The following is a 24,365-nucleotide window of genomic DNA, read 5'->3' on the forward strand; positions in this document are numbered from 1 at the left end:
TTTAAATTGCTTAAACCAACGGCTAATGCTTTTCCGAGTTGGTGGTTGAATATCGAATTTGGTACGAAATACCCGCTGCACTGAAATTTGAGACTCACGTTTCTCGTACTCAAGAACGCAGAAAGCCTTGTGCGCCACAGTCGCTATCTCACTCCCCCGGTAGCTGAGTGATCCGCGCTACAGAATGTCAGTCTTAATGGCCCGGGTTCGATTACCGGCTGGGTCCGAGATTTTCTTTGCTCGGGGACTGGGTGTTGTGTTGTCCTAATCATAATCATTTCATCCCCACCGACGCGCAAGACGTCGAAGTGGTGTCAAATCGAAAGACTTGCACCCGGCAAACGGTCTACCCGGCGGCAGGCCGTCGTCACACGACATTTACCACGACATCTCACTCTCAACTGACCTTGGAACGGATTGACGGCTCTATTGCCACGCGAAGTCCACCGGCCGCTTGTGAAACTATCACCGCCCGTCCGCCGCCGTCCGACAAAAACTTTGAAACTTCTTTTCATTGGCATAAAGCTTGTTCATTTTGGATTTGTACTTGAATACATACGAATTTTTGAAAATGGGTCCATTATTTCGAATAACGCTGTATTTTGTTCGGTTTTGTGTTAAGAAGACAGGGTGTCCGTTCTGTTGTAGACAATAGTTCTATATTTAATTTATCCCTTTTAGTAGGATGTTAAACGATCAGTTTGGAAGGTATTCTGCTGTCCTTGATGCAGAATACATGTCAAATATACCTTTCGTTCTCTGTCACGTTTGCAACTAATCCACCCGGGTAGTACGGCATTTACACTCATGACATCCCCAGCCAATGTGCTTTATTCAGTATTTTTCTAGATGTATAGATTTTCTGTTGTTTGAAGTTGTGGTCTTTTGAACTAATGCTGTGTGTATTATCATTGCTTAGATATATACAAATGCAGAGCGGTTGCAATTAAACGCCGGCCGTTGTGGCCGAGCGGTTCTAGGTGCTTCAGTATGGAACCGCGCGACCGCTACGGTCTCAGGTTCGAATCCTGCCTCGGGCATGGATGTGTGCGATGTCCTTGAGTTAGTTAGGTTTAAGTAGTTCTAAGTTCTAGGGGACTGATGACCTCAGATGTTAAGTCCCATAGTGCTCAGAGCCATTTGAACTATTTTTGCAATTAAACTTTCGTTATCTCAAAAGGCTCCCATAACAAACGAGAGACTGTAGAACAATGAAGCTTTGTGGAAACGTTTGTAAGGAATTGCGGATAAGAAATAACGAATAAACCATTGAAAGAAACACATTTTAATTCCCACATGAGAGGATAACATTTGTTAATTGCGCACCATCTTTGCGTTTCAGGTTACAGATGTTGCTCATTGCGACGATTATCTACATCAACGACTGCCTGGAACCTCATTAGAGATTGCTCTACTGCTTCAACAGACAACAGTGGACCGTGGAATGTCCCCACAGTTTGTGCACTGCTTGAACATCGTACGTTGCGTCCAGCATTCTCAGCCATGGAAACAGTAACTTCTTCAACAATATGTGGCGCAATTGGCCATTGGCCTTTCTCAGGAGCAGTTCCCAAATTGCCAGTTAATTAGAACTGCCGAATCATGTTCTTCAGCCTTGGTGCAGAAAGAAGACATCTCCGTATTCTTGAAATGTGCCGATACTCACGAAAAGTAGCTGTGTTATTGCTGTCGTTTTGATAAAACTGCTTTACGAGTAAAGTTCTGCTCATCTTGTGCAAACACATATTGACTGTCTGCAACTTAATGTAGAATGACGCTTATATTCAAATCATACGTCACTCTACTAACTCTAGCGTCTAGCGGAAAGTCATGACTCTAACACTAACACAAATCCTGTAGCACACACTGTGAACATCATTCCTATACAGTGTGATACGCATACGGTAGTTAGTTTTCGTTCTACCTTGACTCAAGTAGCGAAAGTTGAATTATAACCACCCTGTATTTTATTTCTTTCTATTCAAATATTTTCAAAATATTTAAAACTTCATTGCTGTCATCTTCCTATTCTGGCGAATTTATTTCCAGTTACACTTTGCGTTTAGCATTTAACGACTCGACATAGAGTGGATTTTGTCATAAGCAAAGACTGATTGTCTTAACTGTTTCTACAGCCAGTATAAAGTTATGATGCAACTACAGTCAAATCGCTTGGATCTAAACTTTGGATATGAAGGGGCGTTGCCACTTAGGGCATATTTCGAACTTACCTTTGTAAGTAATCCATTTTAAAAACTGGACAGGGAGCTACAAGGAGAAATGGGAAAAAGTCATGATCCAGTTTTCAAAATCTTGCACGGCACTTCGAGCATGAATAAGGTCTCTCATCATTCCGCTAGGTTCCGTAACTGCTCACACTCATTCAATAAGCCAGCGGAAGCGAGGCAGCTTCGAAAATGTTGTAGCTATGTTAGGCTAATCCGTGTAACTCCTTTAGCTATCTAGCCACAAAGGCCGAGGGCTGGGTCTATCATTACGACACCGAAACATGAGAGCAAAGCAGTAAATGGGAATTTGAGGATTCACCACCGCCGAGAAAGGCGAAGGTCCAACCATCGTTGGGCTAGATGATTCCGAATGTTTTTTGGAGAGGGGTGGGGGGGGGGCTGCCATACTGCAGTGCTAACAGATTATACTGGTAAGGAACATACTAACATACTACCAAAATCTCCTGGCGAGGTTGCGGGTGGCTGTTAAGAGGAAGCATCGCGTGAAGCTACTCGGTGGATGTCTTTCTCCACGATAACTTCCCCATTCATTCTGCACAGGATAATGCTGCACGTGCTGCTTCTCTGGGCTGTCGAATTTATCCTCGCCCCTGTATTCTCCTTGCATGGCACCTAGTGTCAACTTCCACGTTTCTCTGATGAAGGAAGGTATTTTTGGGTTGATGACGATCCGATTTCCGAGGTGGAGTGTTTCCTGAACAGTCAAACCAATGACTTCTACAACCAAGGTCTCCGATAACTCTTTCATAATTAGGAAATACTGGGTGTACTGATGAGTGAACGGCAAGAAAGGACAAGCGGCTTCACCAAGTATCACTAATGACTACCTCTTGTGCTTATGACTTTGGTTTTAGGAACTTGTGCTACAGACTGTTATTACATGAAGTGTACTCACTGGGTTTATCCTTAACCTATGCAAAAACAGAAGAGAGTGCGAGAACAGGAGACAAAGAACAGGGCCCGAACAAATCACCGAAAAGTAAGTTCTGCGAAGTCTTAAGCAACCACCACATAAGAAGGCACTGGCAGGAGAACAAAACAAAGCCGAGATGCTCAAGGAACTGCCTCAAGAAGCGACCACACACGATAACCCGCACATTCACCAACGTCATGGAGCAGAGAACATATCGCTGTGCTTGAAAGAGAATCGTTGTCATATAAATACCAAAGTCGGGGAAAATCCCTACAGGTGCTAAAAGCCACTCTCTACGCCGAGTAAGCCGGCCGGGGTGGCCGAGCGGTTCTACGCGCTACAGTCTGGAACCACGTGACCGCTACGGTCGCAGGTTCGAATCCTGCCTCGGGCATGGATGCGTGTGCTGTCCTTAGGTTAGTTAGGTATAAATAGTTCTAAGGTCTAGGGGACTGATGACCTCAGAAGTTAAGTCCCATAGTGCTCAGAGCCATTTGAACCATTTTCTACACCGAGTAAGGCCTTCAAGCGGATTCAGCTGAAATGCTCAGCCTGCAGCTGATCAGCAAAACTGTGCTTCACGATGAGCAATTCGTGCCTGGTGAAGGATGTTCCACGCCTCTCTAACAGCTTCGAATGGTAGAAAAAGTCATCCCGATGTCTGACTACACTGAATATTGTGGAAGGATTTTAGTGGACGTCTCCAGCGGATTTGACAGGTTTGCTACCAGGGACTGATTTTAAAATTTTTGTTAATTTTTTCTGTTTTCTGTCTTTCCCTTAGTTGCTTTATGTTCGTGAATGTATGTATCATCTATGCAACTAATTAAAGGCAGTTTGTTTAGTTGCCATAGGCGTTTCTCTTCTTTTATTTGGGAAGCATCAACAATGGCGATCTCCAGCGCTGTTAACTGATATGTGTGGTCCTGGAGATGTATTACTTTCCATACTCCAGCTGGTCGATTTCTGGCGCCCTTTCACCCACTTTGTCACATCGCATATATCATTTGCACTTTCCATTTTTGTGATCAACATATGTTGATGTATGACAACTAAACGAACTGCCTTCAATTGGTTGCGTAGACGGTACATATCTCCACGAATATAAATTTTTCGAATAGGAAAATTACAGTTCAGCTACTAGCCAGTTTCCCGGGAAGCTCTGTCACCAGGTTCCGAGACGCAGATTTTGCGTTGTCCCATCAAGTCAGCAAATACATATATGCAGACGATACCACAGTCATCTGCAGTCATAGACGACGAAATGTGACATCGAGAAGACACGAAGATGCATGCAGGGATATCGAAACATGAGTGAAATATGGGTGCACTAAGTGGCTTTAAAAGTCAGATGATTGTCTTCGATATATAAAATGTACAGCCGGCCACCATATATAGACTGACGTGGCTTTTTTCTGTAGAGGATGTTAGGCCGCACGTTATTGGTTAACGAGGAAAGGGACTAGTTTTTCCGTAAGAAGCAGTGTGACGGGTCAGTGTTCAGAAGATCTGGAACCGCAACAATCAAAAGTCAATGGCAGACGCAAGAGGTGGAAATGTGCGGTTTCCTTTTAACTAACCCTCGATCAGAAATCAGATTCCGACTTCATCTCCAACCTTCGTGACGGTCCCCGCGAGTCTCTGCCACAGACTCCTACGTTGAGGGACGCTACCTGCTATCGAACCGCCAGAGCTGACGCACTGGAGACTTACAAATTTTTTGGCTAATCTCAACTTATCCACTGACGAGGGTCATTGGTTCTGCCAGCTATCTATTCGGCACTCTCTTTAGCCACCGCCTGCAATATTATACTGAGATCGGACTGCAACACCGAGACGATGTGTAGGGCCATTAAAATCATTTTAAAGTAATTCGATTACTTCAAGCGTCACTTTAAAGCCATGCATTTCAACTAGATGAACAGATGATTTCAACTGCGTTCACAAGTATGAAGTTTTGCCTTCTGTATTACTATCATGTTTCAGTTAACATTACGTCAATCATTGGGCACTTCATCATTAGTTTACTAGCCTGATTATTAACATATTTTTTCCTGATCAAGTACAACCGATAAGCCAAGATTTTATTAGATAAATATTCATCACTACAGTGTTCCTTGCTAATAGATCGTGATCGGTGTATAAAACTTTCTCCTAACGTTTCCTCTACGACTGCGGAAGACACCTTCAGAATTAAAGTGTCCAACTGCAACCAGAGAGAGAGAGAGCGTCGAATATACGGGCAGTGTAGAAGGCATTACAGTTCATCACGTGACGTCGGCTACAAGGTTATCTCTGGTAGTGCCAAAATTGTTGACTGAAAGTAATCGATCGTCATTCTTACGTTGCAATCTTGACATCCAAATTTTATCTAATTTAACACCTTCCTCTTTTCTGTTAAAATTATTACTGTGCTTGTAAATCTCAATAGCCTCTTTATATATACGGGCATGATAATGTGATGTTTTAGATATGACACGTGTCTCAGTGAATTTTATTTAATGATCACCGTCTTGCCGGCCGTGGTGGCCGAGCGGTTCTAGGGGCTACAGTCTGGAACCGCGCGACCGCTCCGGCCGCAGGTTCGAATCCCGCGTCGGGCATGGATGTGTGTGATGTCCTTAGGTTTGTTAGGTTTAAGTAGTTCTAAGTTCTATGGGACTGATAACCTCAGAAGTTAAGTCCCATAGTGCTCAGAGCCATTTGAACCATTTCATCACCGTCTTGGTAAAGATGTTCCGCTACGGCCGATTTATCCGTACGTCCCAGACAGCAGTTCCTCCTGCGTTCAGCCAGACGAGTGTCAACACATCTTCTTGTGGTACCTATACAGGGTGGTCCACTGATCGTGACCGGGCCAAATATCTCACGAAATAAGCGTCAAACGAAAAAACTACAAAGAACGAAACTGGTCTAGCTTGAAGGGGGAAACCAGATGGCGCAATGGTTGGCCCGATAGATGGCGCTGCCATAGGTCAAACGGATATCAATTGAGTTTTTTAAAATAGGAACCCCCATTTTTTATTACATATTCGGGTAGTACGTAAAGAAATGTGAATGTTTTAGTTGCACCACTTTTTTCGCTTTGTGATAGATGGCGCTGTAATAGTCACAAACATATGGCTCACAATTTTAGACGAACAGTTGGTAACAGTGTAACCACTGTGACAGATCACGTTATAGCCTGTGCTACGGTAAGTGAGCGGGATTCACCTTATGAGAAAGGATTTTCGCATAAATATCGACCGCGTGTACCTGAATGGTGGCAAATCAGACTTACATCCACTCTGTAATGACAATGATCCGTCAGGTAAGTTCGAAATGCAATCACACGTCACGAAAGGTCAAAAGCAAACCTGCAGATGCTATCAATGTGACAATACGGTCGCCAGCCTAATTAGGCATTAACTGAGTTTTTTCCCTGTACAAGTTGGTATATATTCATGCAAAACAACAAGTTGTAATACTGCATAATATAGTAGAATTTTAGAACCAGAAAATCTATTGAACTGATAGTTTCACATTCAGCACTAATATGAAAAATCAGGAATCCATAACACTGCACTATAATGTTTACTACAAAACTTTATGCTGTCTATTAATCTGATTAAAATCGGCCATAGGTTACCCTAGAAATTGTACTTTCACGCCACACACAAAATGTCAATTTTGATAAAGATAAAACACTGATAAATTTTGACTTTTATATTGACTTTCACTTTTGCTGGTCAAACCGGTTTAGAACGCTTCAGAATTCAAATGAATGAAGGAGGGACCCTGAAACTCTTATGATCACTGTATTGAAAAAAATGATTACTGAATTTATTATTCGTTCAAGATTTCCGTTGTGCCGTGCAGTGCACGCGCGCATTTTCCCGTGCTCGTCTGCCATCCACCTTTTACCGCTCACTGACAGACCGGGTATTCACCCGAGGTTTTGCATTCTACATATCCTAACACATTGCCTTCGTATGGACCAGACGCACAGTTACAGTTTTAAACATCTTGCAACAGTTTCAACATTTGTTACATTTCAATTCTATTACTATATTGCTTGACATTTGAGATAAACATTAATATTCACATTGAAACTTATTTACAGTTTTCTTAACGTAATGGCATGAAACAAAAAGAAATGAAATCAGAACATCAATTACACAAGTTTATCGTAAAATCAAATAAAAAGAATTCCTTATATGTACAACAGTACAGAGTCGTTGTTGGTACAACAGGTACGTTTTTTAAATTAAAATACAGAACGTAGGTACGTTTGAGCATTTTATTTCGGTTGTTCCAATGTGATACATGTACCTTTGTGAACTTATCATTTCTGAGAACGCCCAATAGTGCATTTTATGCCGGTTTACGTTACCGCTGTTGGTGAATGACGCTTCGTCGCTAAATAGAACGCGTGCAAAAAATCTGTCATCGTCCCGTAATTTCTCTTGTGCCCAGTGGCAGAACTGTAAACTATGTTCAAAGTCGTCGCCATGCAAATCCTGGTGCACAGAAATATGGTACGGGTGCAATCGATGTTGATGTAGCATTCTCAACACCGACGTTTTTGAGATTCCCGATTCTCGCGCAATTTGTGTGCTACTGATGTGCGGATTAGCCGCGACAGCAGCTAAAACACCTACTTGGGCATCATCATTTGTTGCAGGTTGTGGTTGACGTTTCAGTTGTGGCTGAACACTTCCTGTTTCCTTAAATAACGTAACTATCCGGCGAACAGTCCGGACACTTGGATGATGTCGTCCAGGATACCGATCAACATACATAGCACACACCCGCTGGGCATTTTGATCACACCAACCATACATCAACACGATATCGACCTTTTCCGCAATTGGTTCAAAATGGCTCTGACCACCATGCGACTTAACTTCTGAGGTCATCAGTCGCCTAGAACTTAGAACTAATTAAACCTAACTAACCTAAGGACATCACACACATCCATGCCCGAGGCAGGATTCGAACCCGTGACCGTAGCGGTCGCTCGGTTCCAGACTGTAGCACCTAGAACCGCACGACCACTCCGGCCGGTCCGAAACTGGTAAACGGTCCATTTTACCACGGGTAATGTACCACGAAGCAAATACCGTCCGCACTGGCGGAATGTTACGTGATACCACGTACTTATACGTTTGTGACTATTACAGCGCCATCTATCACAAAGCGAAAAAAGTGGTCCAACTAAAACATTCATATTTCTTTACGTACTACACGAATATGTAATAAAAAATTGGGGTTCCTATTTTTAAAAAAGCAGTTGATATTCGTTTGACCTATGGCAGCGCCATCTAGCGGGCCAACCGTAGCGCCATCTGGTTTCCTCCTTCAAGCTAGACGAGTTTCGTTCTTTGTAGTTTTTTCGTTTGACGCTTATTTCGTGAGATATTTGGCCCGGTCACTATCAATGGACAACCCTGTATAAACCAGTCTACAAGGAATTTTATATATACACCCGTTGTAGACAAGGATTTCGTATATATTTTGGCTATCTTAATCATTCTTTTATCTTCCTGGTGGGTCTGAAGGTAGTTTCCACACCACACTTGCTCAACAGGTTCCCAATGTGGTCCGTAATCGTACTGATGAACGGAAGGAATATTTTATCTTTGTGCGGCTGTCGTTTATCTTCGATTCTGATTCTCTTCTTAGGGCGAAGTTTTCGACCTATCTTCTTGTCAGAAAAACTATTCTTCTTGAATGTCGACCGTAGATGTTGAAGCTCATCTTTTAAATAAGTCGGTTCACAAATTTTGTGCCCTCTTTTAGTGTCCTCTTTTTTGTCTGGGGTGGCTATTAGAATCTTTGTACAGGTAACGGTCAGTATGAATAGCTTTGCTGTATGTACACCCTATGGCCCAATGTTCCGTCCCCTCGCATGAAAACAGACATATCCAAGAAATTCAGTTGGCAACCATTCTCCGTCTCCATAGGAAATTGTGTTTTGGATTGATACTGTTGAGATGTATCAGGGAGGCATCCAGTTACTCTGCACCGTGTGTCCATACTACGAAAGTATCATCCACATAGTTGTACCATGTGGCCCGTCTTTTACTGGTAGTCGACAACGCCTGTTGTTCAAAGTTCTCCGTAAACAAATAGGCCACAGCTGGACTAAGATGACTGTCCGTAGCCACCCCGTCAATCTGTTCATAAAAGTCATTATTGTATTGAAAATAGGTCGTGCAGTGTCTGAATAACGCCACAGTATCTGCTGGAAAATATCCGCTATATGTGAGATAGCTTAGTTCACTGGAATCATGGTAAATAACGACACGACATCAAAACTAGCAGGGATACCAGGTTGGCCCACGTGCATTTCTTTTAATTTGTCAATGAAATGATATGAATTTCTGATATGGGAGTCAGTTCCATCTACATAAGGTTGGAGCAATGAGGCAAGGTGTCTAGTTAACTCGTGGGTGGGAGACCCATTAGCTCTCATAATAGGCCTGAAAGGAATCTGTGGTTCGCGTACCTTCGGTAATCCATAGAGCGTAGGCGGATCCTCTTTCGTTTTGCAATATGACTTCTTATCATCAAAGGAGAGTGAAGACGCTTTACCAGTGGATTAGTAATTTTTAAAATCTTCGTAATCGGGTCCTTATGAAGTTTTTTTATAAGTGTTGGGATCGAAAATATTATTAATATTTTTATGACAGTCCTCACTCTCATCAGGAGCGTGGCATTATCCTTGTCTGCAGTAAGAACGATAATGTTTTTATCTGAATTGCTATCCCTCAGAGACTTCCTTACATAGGTATCATGGAATGTTAGAATAGGTCATAATTGTGTGCGTAGGGTAATATCTCCTCTTTATGTTCTGATCCTAATTTAACATTAATTACAAACTTTAAGACTGTCAGAAGACACGGTTGTCACTAGCCTATGTCTGGGAATTAAGTTTGTGAATTACCATTAATAATAGATATAATCTTAAATATTAGTCAATATTTCATTAAATAAAGTGGCTGCTCTACGAAGTACAGGATGTTGACACGTCGTTGAAAAACAATTCAGACCTATGAATTTGCTGGTTTGTCTATAAATTTGATTTTGACAAACATGTAAACTCTGTTTCTGTGCTTTGGGCCCTTATGGTTTTCAGTGCCTCAGTTTTCCTATAATGTTACTCCTTTGACAGGAACTAAATTTCACTGTGATCGTGTATGCTAACTGATGTTATTCGGACTGCATTTAGTCACCTGAAGGTTTAAGATTTGAAAAGGAGAGACTCAAACCAACGCTGTAGTTGCGCTACGTTCTCAGTTGCGAGACAAAACACGAGCTCCTTGAGACGTCCCCGAAAGCAGAAGTCCAGGGGTCAAGATTCGGAGATCGTCGGGCCAAACAGCTGGTCCTGCACGAACTGTCCACTTATTCTGATAAACAATACGAGGTACTCGCTAACCTCCTGGCTGAAATGTGCAAGGGCACCGTCGACGAAGCAGCATCAGTCGGTATGCAGGTGAACACTACACGCCAAAAGCCTGCACTGGCCCATGATGTTAGGCTTACCACAAATGACAGTACGCATCATAACTCGGAAATAAATCTGTTTCAAACAAAACTTTAATTTACATTTTACTCCTGCTTTGTTTCATACATAACTCACGAGAAGTTTGTACAGTCGCTTTTGAATCACTCCGTAGATAACCATAGTCTAACACTCATCACGGAACATTTAAAATTTGCCACAAAAACAAATCAAACAATAAAACAGATTTTAAAAAAGCCACGATGTTCACTACCACCGTCCCACCATCCTCCCCACCCCACCCCACCCCACCCCCCTATCCCGTATTGACACTATTACAGCTTTCTTCTCGAAAATCCTTGGCGTTGACACCTTCAGTAAAAGCCGTCATTTGAAATGCACTGTGGAATATTTTGCTGTTCCGTTCCGTTAAGTGTGCATCGAACGCAATTTTTGAGAACTGTTTATAACCTATAGGCACAGTGACAAAAATGTAAATTCAATAGATAACATTTGTACATATTCCAGGCCACTGATGATGCCTTGCAGAAAATAAAGGCGGAACTCGTATGGCACGAAAATTGTGTTTTATTCAGTTGCTGTCAGACGGTCCATAAGTAAAAATTATCAGTATACCGTATTATTCAGAATGTTTCGTAATTAGGAACGAAAACTGACAGGGGAGTCGAAAAACTTCTTTCCACAAATCAGTACGGACTTAGAAAGCATCGCTCGTGCGAAACTCAGCTCGCCCTTTTCTCGCACGATATTCTGCCAACCGCGACTGAAGACCAACAAGCAAATTCCATACTCCTAGATTTCCCGAAAGCGTCTGACGCGGTGCCCCATTGCAGTCTGTTAACGAAAGTTCGAACGCACCGAATAGATTCTCAGATATGTTAGTGGCTAGAAGACTTCTTAAGTAATAGCAGCTGGCACGGTGTCCTGAGGAAGACAGGACTACAAAAATTCTGAATAAGTCTTGCACTTGGGCGGCTCCGATGATCCTCTCAGTTCGGCACCCGAAGCAACCGCCCATAGTATCACGTACGAAATCTTGGCGGACCCGACCCGTGAGCTGTCCACCAGCCAGGCGCCCGGTGGGTTCGGCAATCCGCAGGCGCAAGACACTTCCGCCGCGCCGCGCCTCACCTGCGAATTCCGTGCGGAGTGTCGCGGGCGCGCGCCGAACGCCGCTATTGGCGGGCGGCGGGGCGCGGTGGAGGGGCAGCGCGGCGCGCCATTGGCTGGCCGCGGCCGGGCCGGGGCGCCGGCTCCCCGCCTGCGCGCGCCGCCCCAGTCACCGTCGTGATGCCGCGGCGAGTGGGTACCGAGGGACAGCCGACGTCTCGCCCTCAGTAAGGCACTGGTCGCCGCGCGGACGACTGCTCGCGCGCGCCACGCCGTCTGTCGCCTACCTGTTCTTCTGTCCTGTCTTGTCGTCGCGATGCGCTCGCCGCCGCCGCTGCTGCTACTACTCCTGCACCTGCTGCTGCTGCTGCCGTCCTGGGCGGCAGCGGCGGTGCACCACGACTCCTACCTGGACCTGTTCGCGGCTCAGCAGGGTGCGCCCCAGGACCCCTGCTACGACGAGCACCGGCCGCGCCGCTGCATCCCCGACTTCGTGAACGCGGCGTTCGGCGCGCCGGTGCACGCGTCGAGCACTTGCGGCGTGTCGGCGCCGGTGCGCTACTGCGACGCCGACGGCGCGTGCCGCGTGTGCGACCAGGCCAAGGCGCGCCTCCGCCACCCGGCCGCCTACCTCACCGACCTCAACAACCCCAACAACGTCACCTGCTGGCGCTCCGAGCCGTCGCACCCGCCGGCCGGCTCCGCGGGCGACAACGTCACACTGACGCTCTCGCTGGGCAAGAAGTATGAGATCACGTACGTGAGCCTGCAGTTCTGCCCGCGCGCCGCCAAGCCCGACTCGCTGGCCATCTACAAGAGCGTCGACTACGGCAAGACGTGGCAGCCCTTCCAGTTCTACTCGGGCCAGTGCCGCAAGGTGTACGGCCGGCCCAACCGGGCGACCATCACGCGCGCCAACGAGCAGGAGGCGCTGTGCACCGACGCGCACCGCTTCGGCGACGGCCTGCCCGGGGGCGGCGGAGGCGGCGCCGGGGGCGGCGGCGGCCTGGGGGCGTCGCGCATCGCCTTCAGCACGCTCGAAGGCCGGCCCAGCGCCGCCGACTTCGACAACAGCCCGGTGCTGCAGGACTGGGTCACCGCCACAGACATCAAGGTCAGTCCGACGCGCCAAGCCACGCCGCGTTGTTTGACAGCGCTGGGCGCGCTAGTTCGCTTGGCCCTGCCGTGCGCGTCCACTCGATAACTGCTAGACTTTGACACCACTTCTCATGAGGAGAACAGTTTAGCTTGAGCTGAATAGAGATGGTAGTACAAGAAATACGCGGTGTTCGTATCTAAACGCGCGTTTTCAAAATAGTTCCCCCTCCTCCCAGCACCGATATCGTGTCTACGGTGGAAGACTGAACTACTGGACGGTGACGAATATGAATGAGTCGCAGATCTGTGATAATTGATTGAACTATAGCATGGCTCCAAATTTTTAAGCACTTTCCCTTGCAAATAACTAAAACTGCAAGTCACATTCAGAAAGGCTGGTATTAAATAAGACAAATTTTCGGCGAGTATTTTGATGACTAGCATGTGATGTAAATATCCCCCTTCCCCCAGCCCGCTGCAAACTTATCGTCACCGACTGATCTGTAGCGACGTAGCCCGAGGTGTACGTTATGCTGCAAAGTGGTACCATGATGAAAAAGACCGTTTCAGCTGTATGACAAATGTTCTCACAGGATCCCGGGTTCGACATCCGTCCGGGTCGTGGATTTTCTCCGCCCTGGGACTGGATGTTTGTGGTGCCCTCGTCACTTCATCATCATTCGGGAAATTGGCGAACTTGCACTGTGTACGTTGTACGGGCGCTGATAACTACGAAGTTGTGCGACCAAGAAACCAATCACCACCGCCACCACCACCAAACATTTATTTATAATCCAACTAGCTGCGCGACATTAGACCATATCTTCAGGAATGCATGTTTATTTAATTATTTATTTCAAACGATAACCAGTAGAAGACTCGACATTCTTTGTCCCTTGTGATAAAAATGTTCAACCGCGAAACTAGTTTTCTTTTTTTTTTTTTTTAAAAAAAAAGAAAAGTTATACAGTTGTCATGGTGCAGTTCTACAGCTGTGGATCTCCACAATACAAAAATTGCTCGAAGGTGATAATTTAGTTGAGCGATGGCCAAACAAACGAATTTGAATGCCAAATGAAGATTGTGCTGACAGATACGTCTATAGCGCAGTCAAAGTTCAACGTTCGCTCACACTTAATCATAAAAACTAAAATTGCAAGATAAATTCAGAAAACCTGTTATATAATGGACAAGTCTCAGACGAATATTTCGATGCGTGCTATGTACATTTCAGTTACCAACTAAGAACAACGCAGGGAGGCGGGGACAGTACGCGTAACTCTTACTCCATTTGCACGGGCTAAATTTTGAGATAGTTCGTTGTTGCAATGCCCAAAAATAGCTCTTACTTATGTGTTAATGGCCCGGCCACATTATTGCAAGAAAGGTGATTATCTAACAAGGGGAGGCCACGACGTTCTCATCACTGATTGACGTCGAACTTCACGCTTTCGGTAGTCCGTTAAGACAATATAATGTGCAAGTAGAAAGGCGTACTACTTATGCGATTTCGAGAAAATCGCACGAGAAGTCTTACGCCTCGAATAAAAATTGTTTTGCGTCTCCGAGCGTGAGATGGCAGCGGTCATGTGGTTAGCGTTAAAGTTCCGCAATCGGTGGATCGCTGGATCGAGCCCCGCCCATATTTTTGTTTTTTAGATGTATCTTTCTTCAGCATTGGTCTCATTTCATATATATGACATTTGAAAGCTAGTATAGTGAAAATACACGTACATTTGAATGAACTTTTGTTAGATTTCCAATGTTATTTTGCTGTTTTCGGCGTTTTCAGAAAAATACGTGATGCATTCGGTCGTTTACTTGTCCATAATTACAAGTATAATAGTCGTTGCAGCAATTAGAATCGGTAAACAATCAAATACCATCGGAAATGCAATAAAATGTCGTGCAAATACATGTATTTTTTTATTACGACACTTATAAAATATGACCAGTGTTGTAAAAAAATGTACATTTGAAAACTAAGTTCAGGAAGACGCAGTCCATCGAGCCACCAATTATGGAACTCGAGCGCTAACCGTTTAACAGCTCCCATCTCGTGCTCAGTGGCAACGCACTGGTACATGTTTGACGCTTAAAACTTCTCTTGCGGTTCTCTCGATATTGCCTAAGTAGTACGCCTTACTGTTTGTACATTACGTTGTCGTAATTGACTGCTAAAAACGTACGGAATCTGAAGTAAAACCATGATCTGACCATCATGGCCAGCCATTGTAAGTTTTGCAGTTGTGCACGTGGGCTGGACGATATTTCAGGTGACTGAACCGTACGCGTTTCTGGCTTTGTAAATGCTTCCGTCCCACCCTTTGCACCAAGGTACTTTGCTACTATTACTGTATGCGCTCAAGATTTGGAATCAGAATATTGCAGCTATGTAGATGGTTTATCCTCAGCGTGAGTCTTTTCTGCATCTACTCATTAAATTTTGGAATTGATCAGCGTTGACTTACATGCACATGCTTACTCTGTCACGAAGTCTATCGCGTTACTAGAAACTTCGATGATCCACTGCGCCAACACAAAAAATAGTCACGAAAGAAACAAGGGAAAGCTTGTGACATTGCAGCTTCAGCTAATTATAAAAGACGTGCAATGGTGCTGTAGCTTTTGGTTGAATATGTTCAGTATTTAAGGATACTAAGGCGCAGTACTAAAGACTTTTTCGTAAAATAGTAATACTTCAACGTTATTTAAAACTTGCATAAATGATTTTCGTTCTTTCACGCAGGCGTTACAAATTTCTGGCAAGAACATGTATATCGACGAACGATGCACTTTTACCGAAACGTCAAACATCTGTGTAAATCACTGGTAGCCAAAAGCCTCGTTGTCGCTAATCGATTTAAGGCGTCTACAGTGCCTCACATTAGATAGGTCTGTGCAGCCTTTCATTTAATGTCATGTACAAAAGAAAATCAAAAACGTGTTCAGACATTCTGAAAACGACAGTTATCTAGCCTCATTTTAAAATTCTGCATTATTTTTCTTTACTTTTTTTTAGAAATGAGGATTGAAAAAGTATAACAGCCGCGCACCCACTTCCACCTGCTGGCTTTCGTCTATTTTCCGCCGCACTACCGTGGAAAGTTAACTCTTCTGGCCTGGAACTGCGTTGCTGCACTTATTGTCCAGCGGTGTTGCCCAACATGAGGCAACATCTCGTGTTGCACGAAATGCTGATGTCCAGTTCAAATGGTTGTGAGCACTGTGGGACTTAACTTCAGAGGTCGTCAGTCCCCTAGAACTTAGAACTACTTAAACCCAACTAACCTAAGGACATCACACACATCCGTGCCCGAGGCAGGATTCGAACCTGCGACCGTAGCGGTCGCGCGGTTCCAGACTGAAGCGCCCAGAACCGCTCGGCCACAACGGCCGGCCCGATGTCCAACTGTGCAGGGATATATTTTGAGAATTTATTTTGGCCGCATAAACGCACCGTTTCGGACAAACCCAACAACATTCATTATACATATTTCCTATAGCCCACACGAGCGAAGTGTCCGTAGTACTGTTGTGTTTTGGAAGGAAACATGGAATTCGACATTTCTGTGCATGGCACCGCGTTATATTGTATAAAACTACTGCTGGAGAAGACCAACGTTTCGGTCACGGTCGCAGCGGCCTTCTTCTTGGTCTAGCTACGCAGTGTCCCTTATATTTTATTACTGTTTACTGCGCATGCTATTACTTCATAATGTTAAAATGATAGCTCATTTCATTGGTCACTTAAGGAAGAAGGAGAGGGAACTTTATTTTAATAGGTTACTGCGGTGGAGGGAGAGCTTAACCTTTGTTGTCTATTGGCTCCTGTATTATGTACCATTATGGGTGGTCACCGGCGAATGAGAAGTTGGCTCCTGTTGGAACCTCTAATTGTTCCTGTACTCAAGAAAGAGGAAGCTATAGATTGGCCTCTACACTGTCTAATCGAAAGTGTCCCGACACCTAATAGTGGATGCTAGTATAGTATGTGTCCTCCGCCTTTATGACAGCTTGAACTCTGCTAGGGACATTCTCAGTGACGGGTGTGGGTGTCTGCGGAAGAATGACAGCTCATTGTTCTCCCAGAGGTGAAATCAGATAAGGCAGTGACGTTTGATTCTGGGATCTGGAACGAAGCCAGCGGTCGAACTCATCCCATAGGTGTTTCTTGAGGTTCAGGTCGTGGCTCTGCTAAGACCAGTCAATTCCAGAAAGGCTACTGAAAAAGTACCATTGCCTCACAGGTGATGGTTTATGGCAGAAGAGTAAATCGTCATACTGATACAGTCATCATCTCCCAACTGTTCCTCTGTTGTATCCTGTACACAGTGCTCTAAAATATTGATATCCTTCCGCATTTAGCTTTTTCGTATGCGCAGTGATGGGGAACACACCCTAACAACCCAAATACCGTAATATCAGCTCCTCCAAACTTCACTGTTGGACTACACATGCTGGTAGGGAACGATTTCCAGGTATTCGTCAAACGCAAAGCCTACCATGGTATTGCCATAGGTTACAAATCATTTGTTTCTAGTCATCCACTGTGATGTGGTGTCGCTCTTTACGCCATCTCAAGAGTCAGTATTGACTGCAGGAATCAGAAACGCGTGGCTTGTAAGGAACTGCTCGACCGTTATATTACATTCCTTTTGAAACTGTCATTGTGATGGCTGGACTGCTCGTCGCACTTTGGAACTAACGAGTGACTGATTTCACGTCATACTCAACGGTCCCTGTCCGCCTGATATTGGTCTAGTTGTAGTTGTTCCTTCGCATTTCCACTTCACAATCACGTCATCAACAGTTGATTTGGGTTGAAATGTCCCTGATGGAACTGTTAGTCAGATTACAGTCAATAACTAGACCACGTTCGAAGTCAGTCTCTCATAACTCCACTCAGCTATTACGGCTTTTCTACTAAAATCACAATACCCTATACCCCCCTTTGACACTGGTTGGTTCGCCCCCCGTGATATCTAATGGTCAGTCCCGCTTTACACAGCGGTGAAATGAAATGAGCGCATGGCATTATTGGCCTGGAGGCCGCATGTGGGGAAGTTCGGTCGCCGAGTGCACATTGGGCGACCTGCGTGCCGGTGATGAGGAAGAAATGATAACACAACACCCAGTCTACGAGCGGAGAAAATCTACTTGGCCTGGAATCGAACTCTGGCCCGCTGCACGGGAGGCAAGCACGTTACCACCCAGCCAAGCAGGCGGACTACACAGCCGTGTCTGGGTACTATTGATCAAATGGCCTATATAACTTTAAAGTAAACTTCTCGACCCTGGCACAGTGAGGGAACATACGGAGATAATATTATTATACTCGTATTAAATCGAACGATTACGAGAAATCGGTAGTAGAAAGGGCAAATTGAAAACTTTAATTTTTGGGAAAATTGCGGGAAAATAAAACTGCGGTATACGAGGGTCTAGGCGATAAACTCTTTGGAAGAAAGCCATCGACTATTACGCGAAAACATGTTGAGTAAGTTTAGAAATTTGTATGCGAGAGGGACAGGACAACAAGTCTCGTACCTTATTTTAGGCATCATGACAGAGGTTATGGAACGTGGCGCGGGATACACACATTCATATTTGTGTTCCTCTACTCCCGAAAGCCTACTAAGTATTCCCCATCATACGCTGAACACTGATTCCTCAAAGAAATACGTAGATATATCGTCAGGAACGTTCTTCACCTGACGAGAAATGCACTTCTCCCGTTTGACTCTTTTCACTCAGTGTAGCTATAAACAGCAATGCGAAAGTCGTTAACACATCATAGTGTAAAAGTAAATCCTTCTATAAAGTCGCCGATTTTCTCTATTATTTTATTCCATAATTTTCTTATTACCTCGTTACATTTGTATTTCTAATATCCTGTTATCGTTCACGTTCAAATTAAGAAGTTTGCGTTATTCAGTTGAACTGTTCGGTTAATTAACTTGACGTAATATTTGTTACGCCATACAGGAATAAAGAAATTCGCTTACTTTATTACGTTCAGGGAGGACTTCTTTCAGAGCATTATGGATGCTGTTCGTTTCTGTCGTTCCACTAGGCTTGTTTTGGTACATTTGAATTACTTGCACCAGTTTCAAAATGTGCTGTTAGGCGTACATACAACGTTGTGAATTTGCATTGGAAGCTTAGATTCAGACTGTACGTTACGGAAAGGAACATAGAAACATTCCACACTGCTTCTGAAATGGCGACGTTCACAAAGGCAGTCAAGACGTTGGAACTGAACGTCGCCGTCAAGGTTTCCCACGAACAAAGTTTAGACACTGACGTCGTCTTGCAGCATCGAAGGTTGAGCTATTCTGGCCACTCTCCATCATGTTATGGCGGTGAACTTTTCGCTTTTGGTTCATCTCAGTCACTGTTTCATCGTGTGTTCGTTTTCACGACATACTCCGAAGGTAACAAGATTGTATTTTTCCTGGTCCCTCAACCGTGACCAAATACCGGAAAACTAAAAATGAGTTAGGTTTTACAATTCAAGATAATGTAGAAATAGATAAAAGGTTTTATAACGAAAATAGATTCAACAGGATAAATGTCAGCTCTCTAGAGGAAGAAAGTGTTTTCGAAGTTATTTGGCAATTAGAAAGAAAAGACGCAAAGAACAAAGTAGAAACGGCGTAATATATTGCCATTTAAATATTTTTAGTATGTTTACATGCATATATTTTCTCACGCAAATAAATATCGACGATCTGAAATGTTTAGATGGGACTTTCCCTATTCTTTCAGTTTCTAGCAAATACCTAAAGTTTGTCAAAGACACCCGTTAAGAGTTTTCCATTGGTCAGTAATAAACTCTATTCCGCCTTCTTGTGAGGACTACCCCTTCTTAACCCCACTTTGACCCGACAGGACAGCACTGAACGACATGCTGGTGCCGCGCGGGATTAGCCGAGCGGTCTCAGGCGCTGCAGTCATGGACTGTGCGGCTGGTCCCGGCGGAGGTTAGAGTCCTCCCTCGGGCATGGATGTGTGTATTTGTCCTTAGGATAATTTAGGTTAAGTAGTGTGTAAGCTTAGGGACTGATGACCTTAGCAGTTAAGTCCCATAAGATTTCACGCACATTTGAACATTTGACATGCCGTTACGTTGACGTCCCGGCTGGTGTGAACACCCCGCCGTTTAACGGTGACATTTTCTTCCGTGATTTGTGAGTAAGCCGAAGATACGAGGTGTTCAGAAAGTCTCTCCGCAGTGCCGTATGATTTTTCGCCTGCCTGGGTTACTTCCCTTCAAGCGGACTCTCCCAATATTCCACTGTTTCGTTTATCTCTGCCACCGTCAGTAGTATCGTTGGTGTGTGTCGTTACGTGTTGAGTTGAACGTGTAAGTTTAGTTCCTTTTTTCGTTTGCTTCGTTTTTGTCACTGATAAGATGCTAACCATTGAAGAATGTGTGTATCTAGTCGAACAAGTGTTCAAAGCTGGCGGTAAAAACGAAGTTCCAGTTCGTCAAACATTTAATTCAGTTTTCCCTGAGACAACACTCCCACATCGCGAGACTGTGCGAGATCTGATGAACAAATTTCGAAGTAAGAGTTCAGTGACAGATGCACCGAGAAGTGGTCGTACTAGCGTTTTGTCCGAGGATAAACTACTTGATTTTTCCAATAAAATGTCTGTGAGTCCGAACAAGTCAGTAAGAAAACTTGCCCAGAAAATCGATGTCAGTGTTGGAACGGCCCACACAGTTGTAAGGAAAAAAATTAGAACTTTTCCCATACAAAGTGGCAGTCGTGCAAGAACTGAAAAATACTGATCATGGCAAGAGACTACATTATTGTCAGTGGTTCAAAAATTTCGTTCAACAAAATGGAAGGGATATTCTTAACGAAAGCTTTTCACTGATGTGTGAGTTCGTTTATCCGGGTACGTGAATTCAAAAAATTCTCGTATATGGAGTTTTGCAAATCCATTGTGTATTAATGAGGAACCACTTCATTCTGTGAAAATAGGAGTTTGGATTGCAATTTCTAGACATCGGATTGTTGGTGCCCTATTTTGTTTTCAACGAAACAATAAACGCACAACGATAGTGCAGTGATATTCTGTACCCATTCATAGGAGAAATTGTGTAAAGTGAAATACTGAACGGTTATTTTCAACAAGATGGTGCAACTCCGGATACAGCTCGCGTTTCAATGTCACTGCTTGCTGATGTTTTTGGTGATGGCATAATTTCACAGGGGCTTCAGTCTCCACGATCGCCTGACCTAACACCACCTGACTTTTTCTTCTGGGGTGCAGCGAAAGCAACTGTCTATAAAAACCCTCCAAAATCCATCGACGAATTGAAAACTGCAATATCCACTTTCACTGCATCTGTTACAGAAGAAATGTTGCAGCTTGTGTTTGGAAACATGATTAGAGGAATTGAATTGGGTATTCAACAACAGGGGGGACACTTTCAGCATGTAATGTGAAAATTTGTAAGTAAAAATGAACATTCAATAAATTAATAACTTGTATTTCACTGAATTTCATTTCGGTATATTCACTGCGGCATACGTCACGCGCGGCTTACAACCATACAGCACTCCGGAGAGACTTTTTGAACGCCCCATACAATAATAATAATAATAATAATAATAATAATAATACACAGAATTACCTCCACATTCTGCTGCTAAACACCTCACTGGGCTGTCGATGTATCCGGTAATGCACTATTTTAACATATTTTAACCCATTTTTACCTCAGTTTTGCATTGTTTATGGAGTCACATTTTATGTACGTACAGGTTTTTTTTCCCTAAGAATTCCTGTTGGTTCGGTTTAGCTTTTCTTAGATTAACAACGTGTATAGGTGTTATTCTCGATTTTTAATCTTGTAGATGCGCCTGAAGATAGGACATAGGTCCTGAAACCTGGATACGCTTTCCTTTTTAGAAATAAATAATTTTTACAACTGTAACGGATTTTATTATTAATGATGAATTCCTATCTGGTTTGAAAGCGATTGTCATTTGACGAGGCTGGACAGTCGTTTCCTGTTACTGTCGATTAGGATTCTTTTACTGTCACTGTTCTTACGGCGTGTTTCACGTCTGGGAGTGCTACACCTTTCCCTGTAGAGAGGTCGGCATCGATCAACCAAAAGTTCGGACAGCTTCATTCTCGGCGTGAACCTGGGCACATCCAAACATGACAGCTCCTTTACGTCATTGTCACGTCTCCATGTCTACCTCACATAACGAGCCGATTCCGTAAAACTGATGGCCACCTACACGTCAGTTCACTGCCATGAAACATCCATAACGCTCCAGAGTGACCGCCAGTGTGCTCTTATAACGGGGTCTGTAGTCCGCTGAGGTTGATTAGTTACTAAAACAAGCAGACTCGTTTCTCTTTTTGCCAGTCGTTTAAACTGAATTGAACTCTTAACTTCGTTACGACGATAACTACTACCGAAATCGAAATATGTTACAGAAGTAGGTGTTTGTTTTTTTTTCCCCACATCTCCTCCTAAACCACTGGATCGATTTCAGCCAAAGATCCCGTACTGTCAGGCAACAATCGCTGTGGGGGTAAGAACCAGATACCTATCATAGTTCAGGAGATGTGACGTCATAAAGATTGAGGTGCGTGAACAATTGTCGCATTGTGCATGAATTGTGATTTAACCTCTGCTACTTCGCTTTGCCAGAGTCGACTCAACTTCAGGAAATTAATGACACCTGGCAGCGCTTTTGGTAACTTTCAACTTCGAAGCACAAACGACTATAGGTGGAAACGGTACTTTTGAATTCTGAAGAGGCGTTGCTACAGAAACATTTACAAAATCGCGTTATAGATAAGCGAAACAGCTGCTGCCAACGTACCGAAACTGTCCGGGACCAAGTTTCATAATTTCAAAAAAATGTCAGGAATGTATGGAAATGAATTTTTTTATACTTACTTACAAACAGTTCATTTTTTGTTTTCGTTTCTAATAGAAAATTGGCAAAACGAATACCCGGGCAATTCCGGGTTGCCCATCTAGTATACAATAAATAACAAATACATAAATTCAGAAATGTGAAAATTTTTACTGATGTTTCTGCGCTGATTTTACTGTGCGTTTTGGCTTCCGTAGGAATTAAACTACCAAGCCACACACGACTCATGTGTGGAAAACGTCTATCCTCGCATATAATTTTGAATCTCTTGTGCAAACAAGACTGTTTTCACGATTTTTTGGTGTACAACAGTAGGAAAAGGACGAATAGTCATGCGTTGTTTTGCCTGAAATGTAGCTGTAGGCTAACTTGCGACTGATCCATCGCTTATGATAAGTCAATGAATGAAACTGGACTACTCAAGTGTAGTAAATTACCAGCATACTGTTGATATCTGCAGAAAGAGAACCTCATTCAGATTTTGTCTTTGTAAGGTATGACTTTTGTATTGAGAACACTAATAATATTTGTTGATTCTTATTAGATTATTGGTTATCTGATTGTACCGTTAAGACATCAATAGACTAAACAGACCACACAACTGAAAAACACGTCTAAAAAAACTAAAAATATTCTCCAGATACAAGGGGCGTTCAAAACGAAACCAGCCGGAGGCATAATTACAGAAACCAGTACCTGTATGTTAAAAGTATTGACCCTGGCTGTTAAGATACTTGTCCCACCGTGACGAAGGCGGTGAATGGCTGTCTCATAAAATTCCCTGGGCTGCAGTGTTAACCAGTTCCGCACGTACAGCTGGGCGTCGTCGTCAGAGTTGAATCGTTTCTCTCAGAGCCTTTTTAAGGGGATAAAAAATGGCGTAATCACAGGGAGAGAGGTCTGGACTGTATGGAGGGTGTCAGAGAACCTCCCATTGCCGCGAGTATGTTGGCCGTATGAGGCTTTGCATTGTCGTGGAGCAGAACGACCCCATGGGTGAGATTGCCTGGTCGTTTTAATTTGATCGCTTGGCGAAGGGTGGTCAAGGTTCGCGAGTAGTGCTGGGCAGTCACCATTGTCCCGTGCTGTAGGATGTGAATCAGAAGGGGGCCATCTTGGTCAAAGAAGAACGTCAACATAACCTTTCCTGCATTCGTGTGGAGGGCCTTGGCTTTTTTTGGTGGTGGTGGTGACCGTGGATGCTTTGTTGGAGACTTTGTCGTTTTGATTCTGGTTCGAAGTGATGACACCATGACTCATCTCCAACCACCACTCGTGCCAGGAACGCACTCCCTTCCCGACCATAGTGCTGTGGGGCACACATTGGGCACACACTTTCTGCATGCGCAGTCATTCCTTCATAATGTTGTGAACACTTCCGCCGGCCAGGGTGGCCGAGCGGTTCTAGCCACTACAGTCTGGAACTGCGCGACCGCTACGGCCGTAGGTTCGAATCCTGCCTCGGGCATGGGTGTGTGTGATGTCCTTAGGTTAGTTAGGTTTAAGTAGTTCTAAGTTGTAGGGGACTGATGACCTCAGATGTTAAGTCCCATAATGCTCAGAGC

At 44.1% G+C, this 24,365-nt stretch overlaps 1 protein-coding gene across 1 annotated transcript in view; it reads left to right on the forward strand.

Moving 5' to 3' along the window:
• The first annotated feature begins 11,978 nt into the window (after positions 1-11,978).
• LOC124789911 (netrin-1-like) overlaps positions 11,979-24,365 on the forward strand; it is a 160,770-nt gene continuing 148,383 nt past the window's right edge. The window contains exon 1 of the mRNA XM_047257428.1: positions 11,979-12,896. Within this exon, the coding sequence (XP_047113384.1) occupies positions 12,099-12,896 (798 nt within the window). The 5' untranslated portion in view covers positions 11,979-12,098. The remainder of the gene's footprint in view (positions 12,897-24,365) is intronic.

This window comes from Schistocerca piceifrons, chromosome 3, assembly GCF_021461385.2.
Source record: "Schistocerca piceifrons isolate TAMUIC-IGC-003096 chromosome 3, iqSchPice1.1, whole genome shotgun sequence".
Classification (NCBI taxonomy): Eukaryota; Metazoa; Arthropoda; class Insecta; order Orthoptera; family Acrididae; genus Schistocerca; species Schistocerca piceifrons.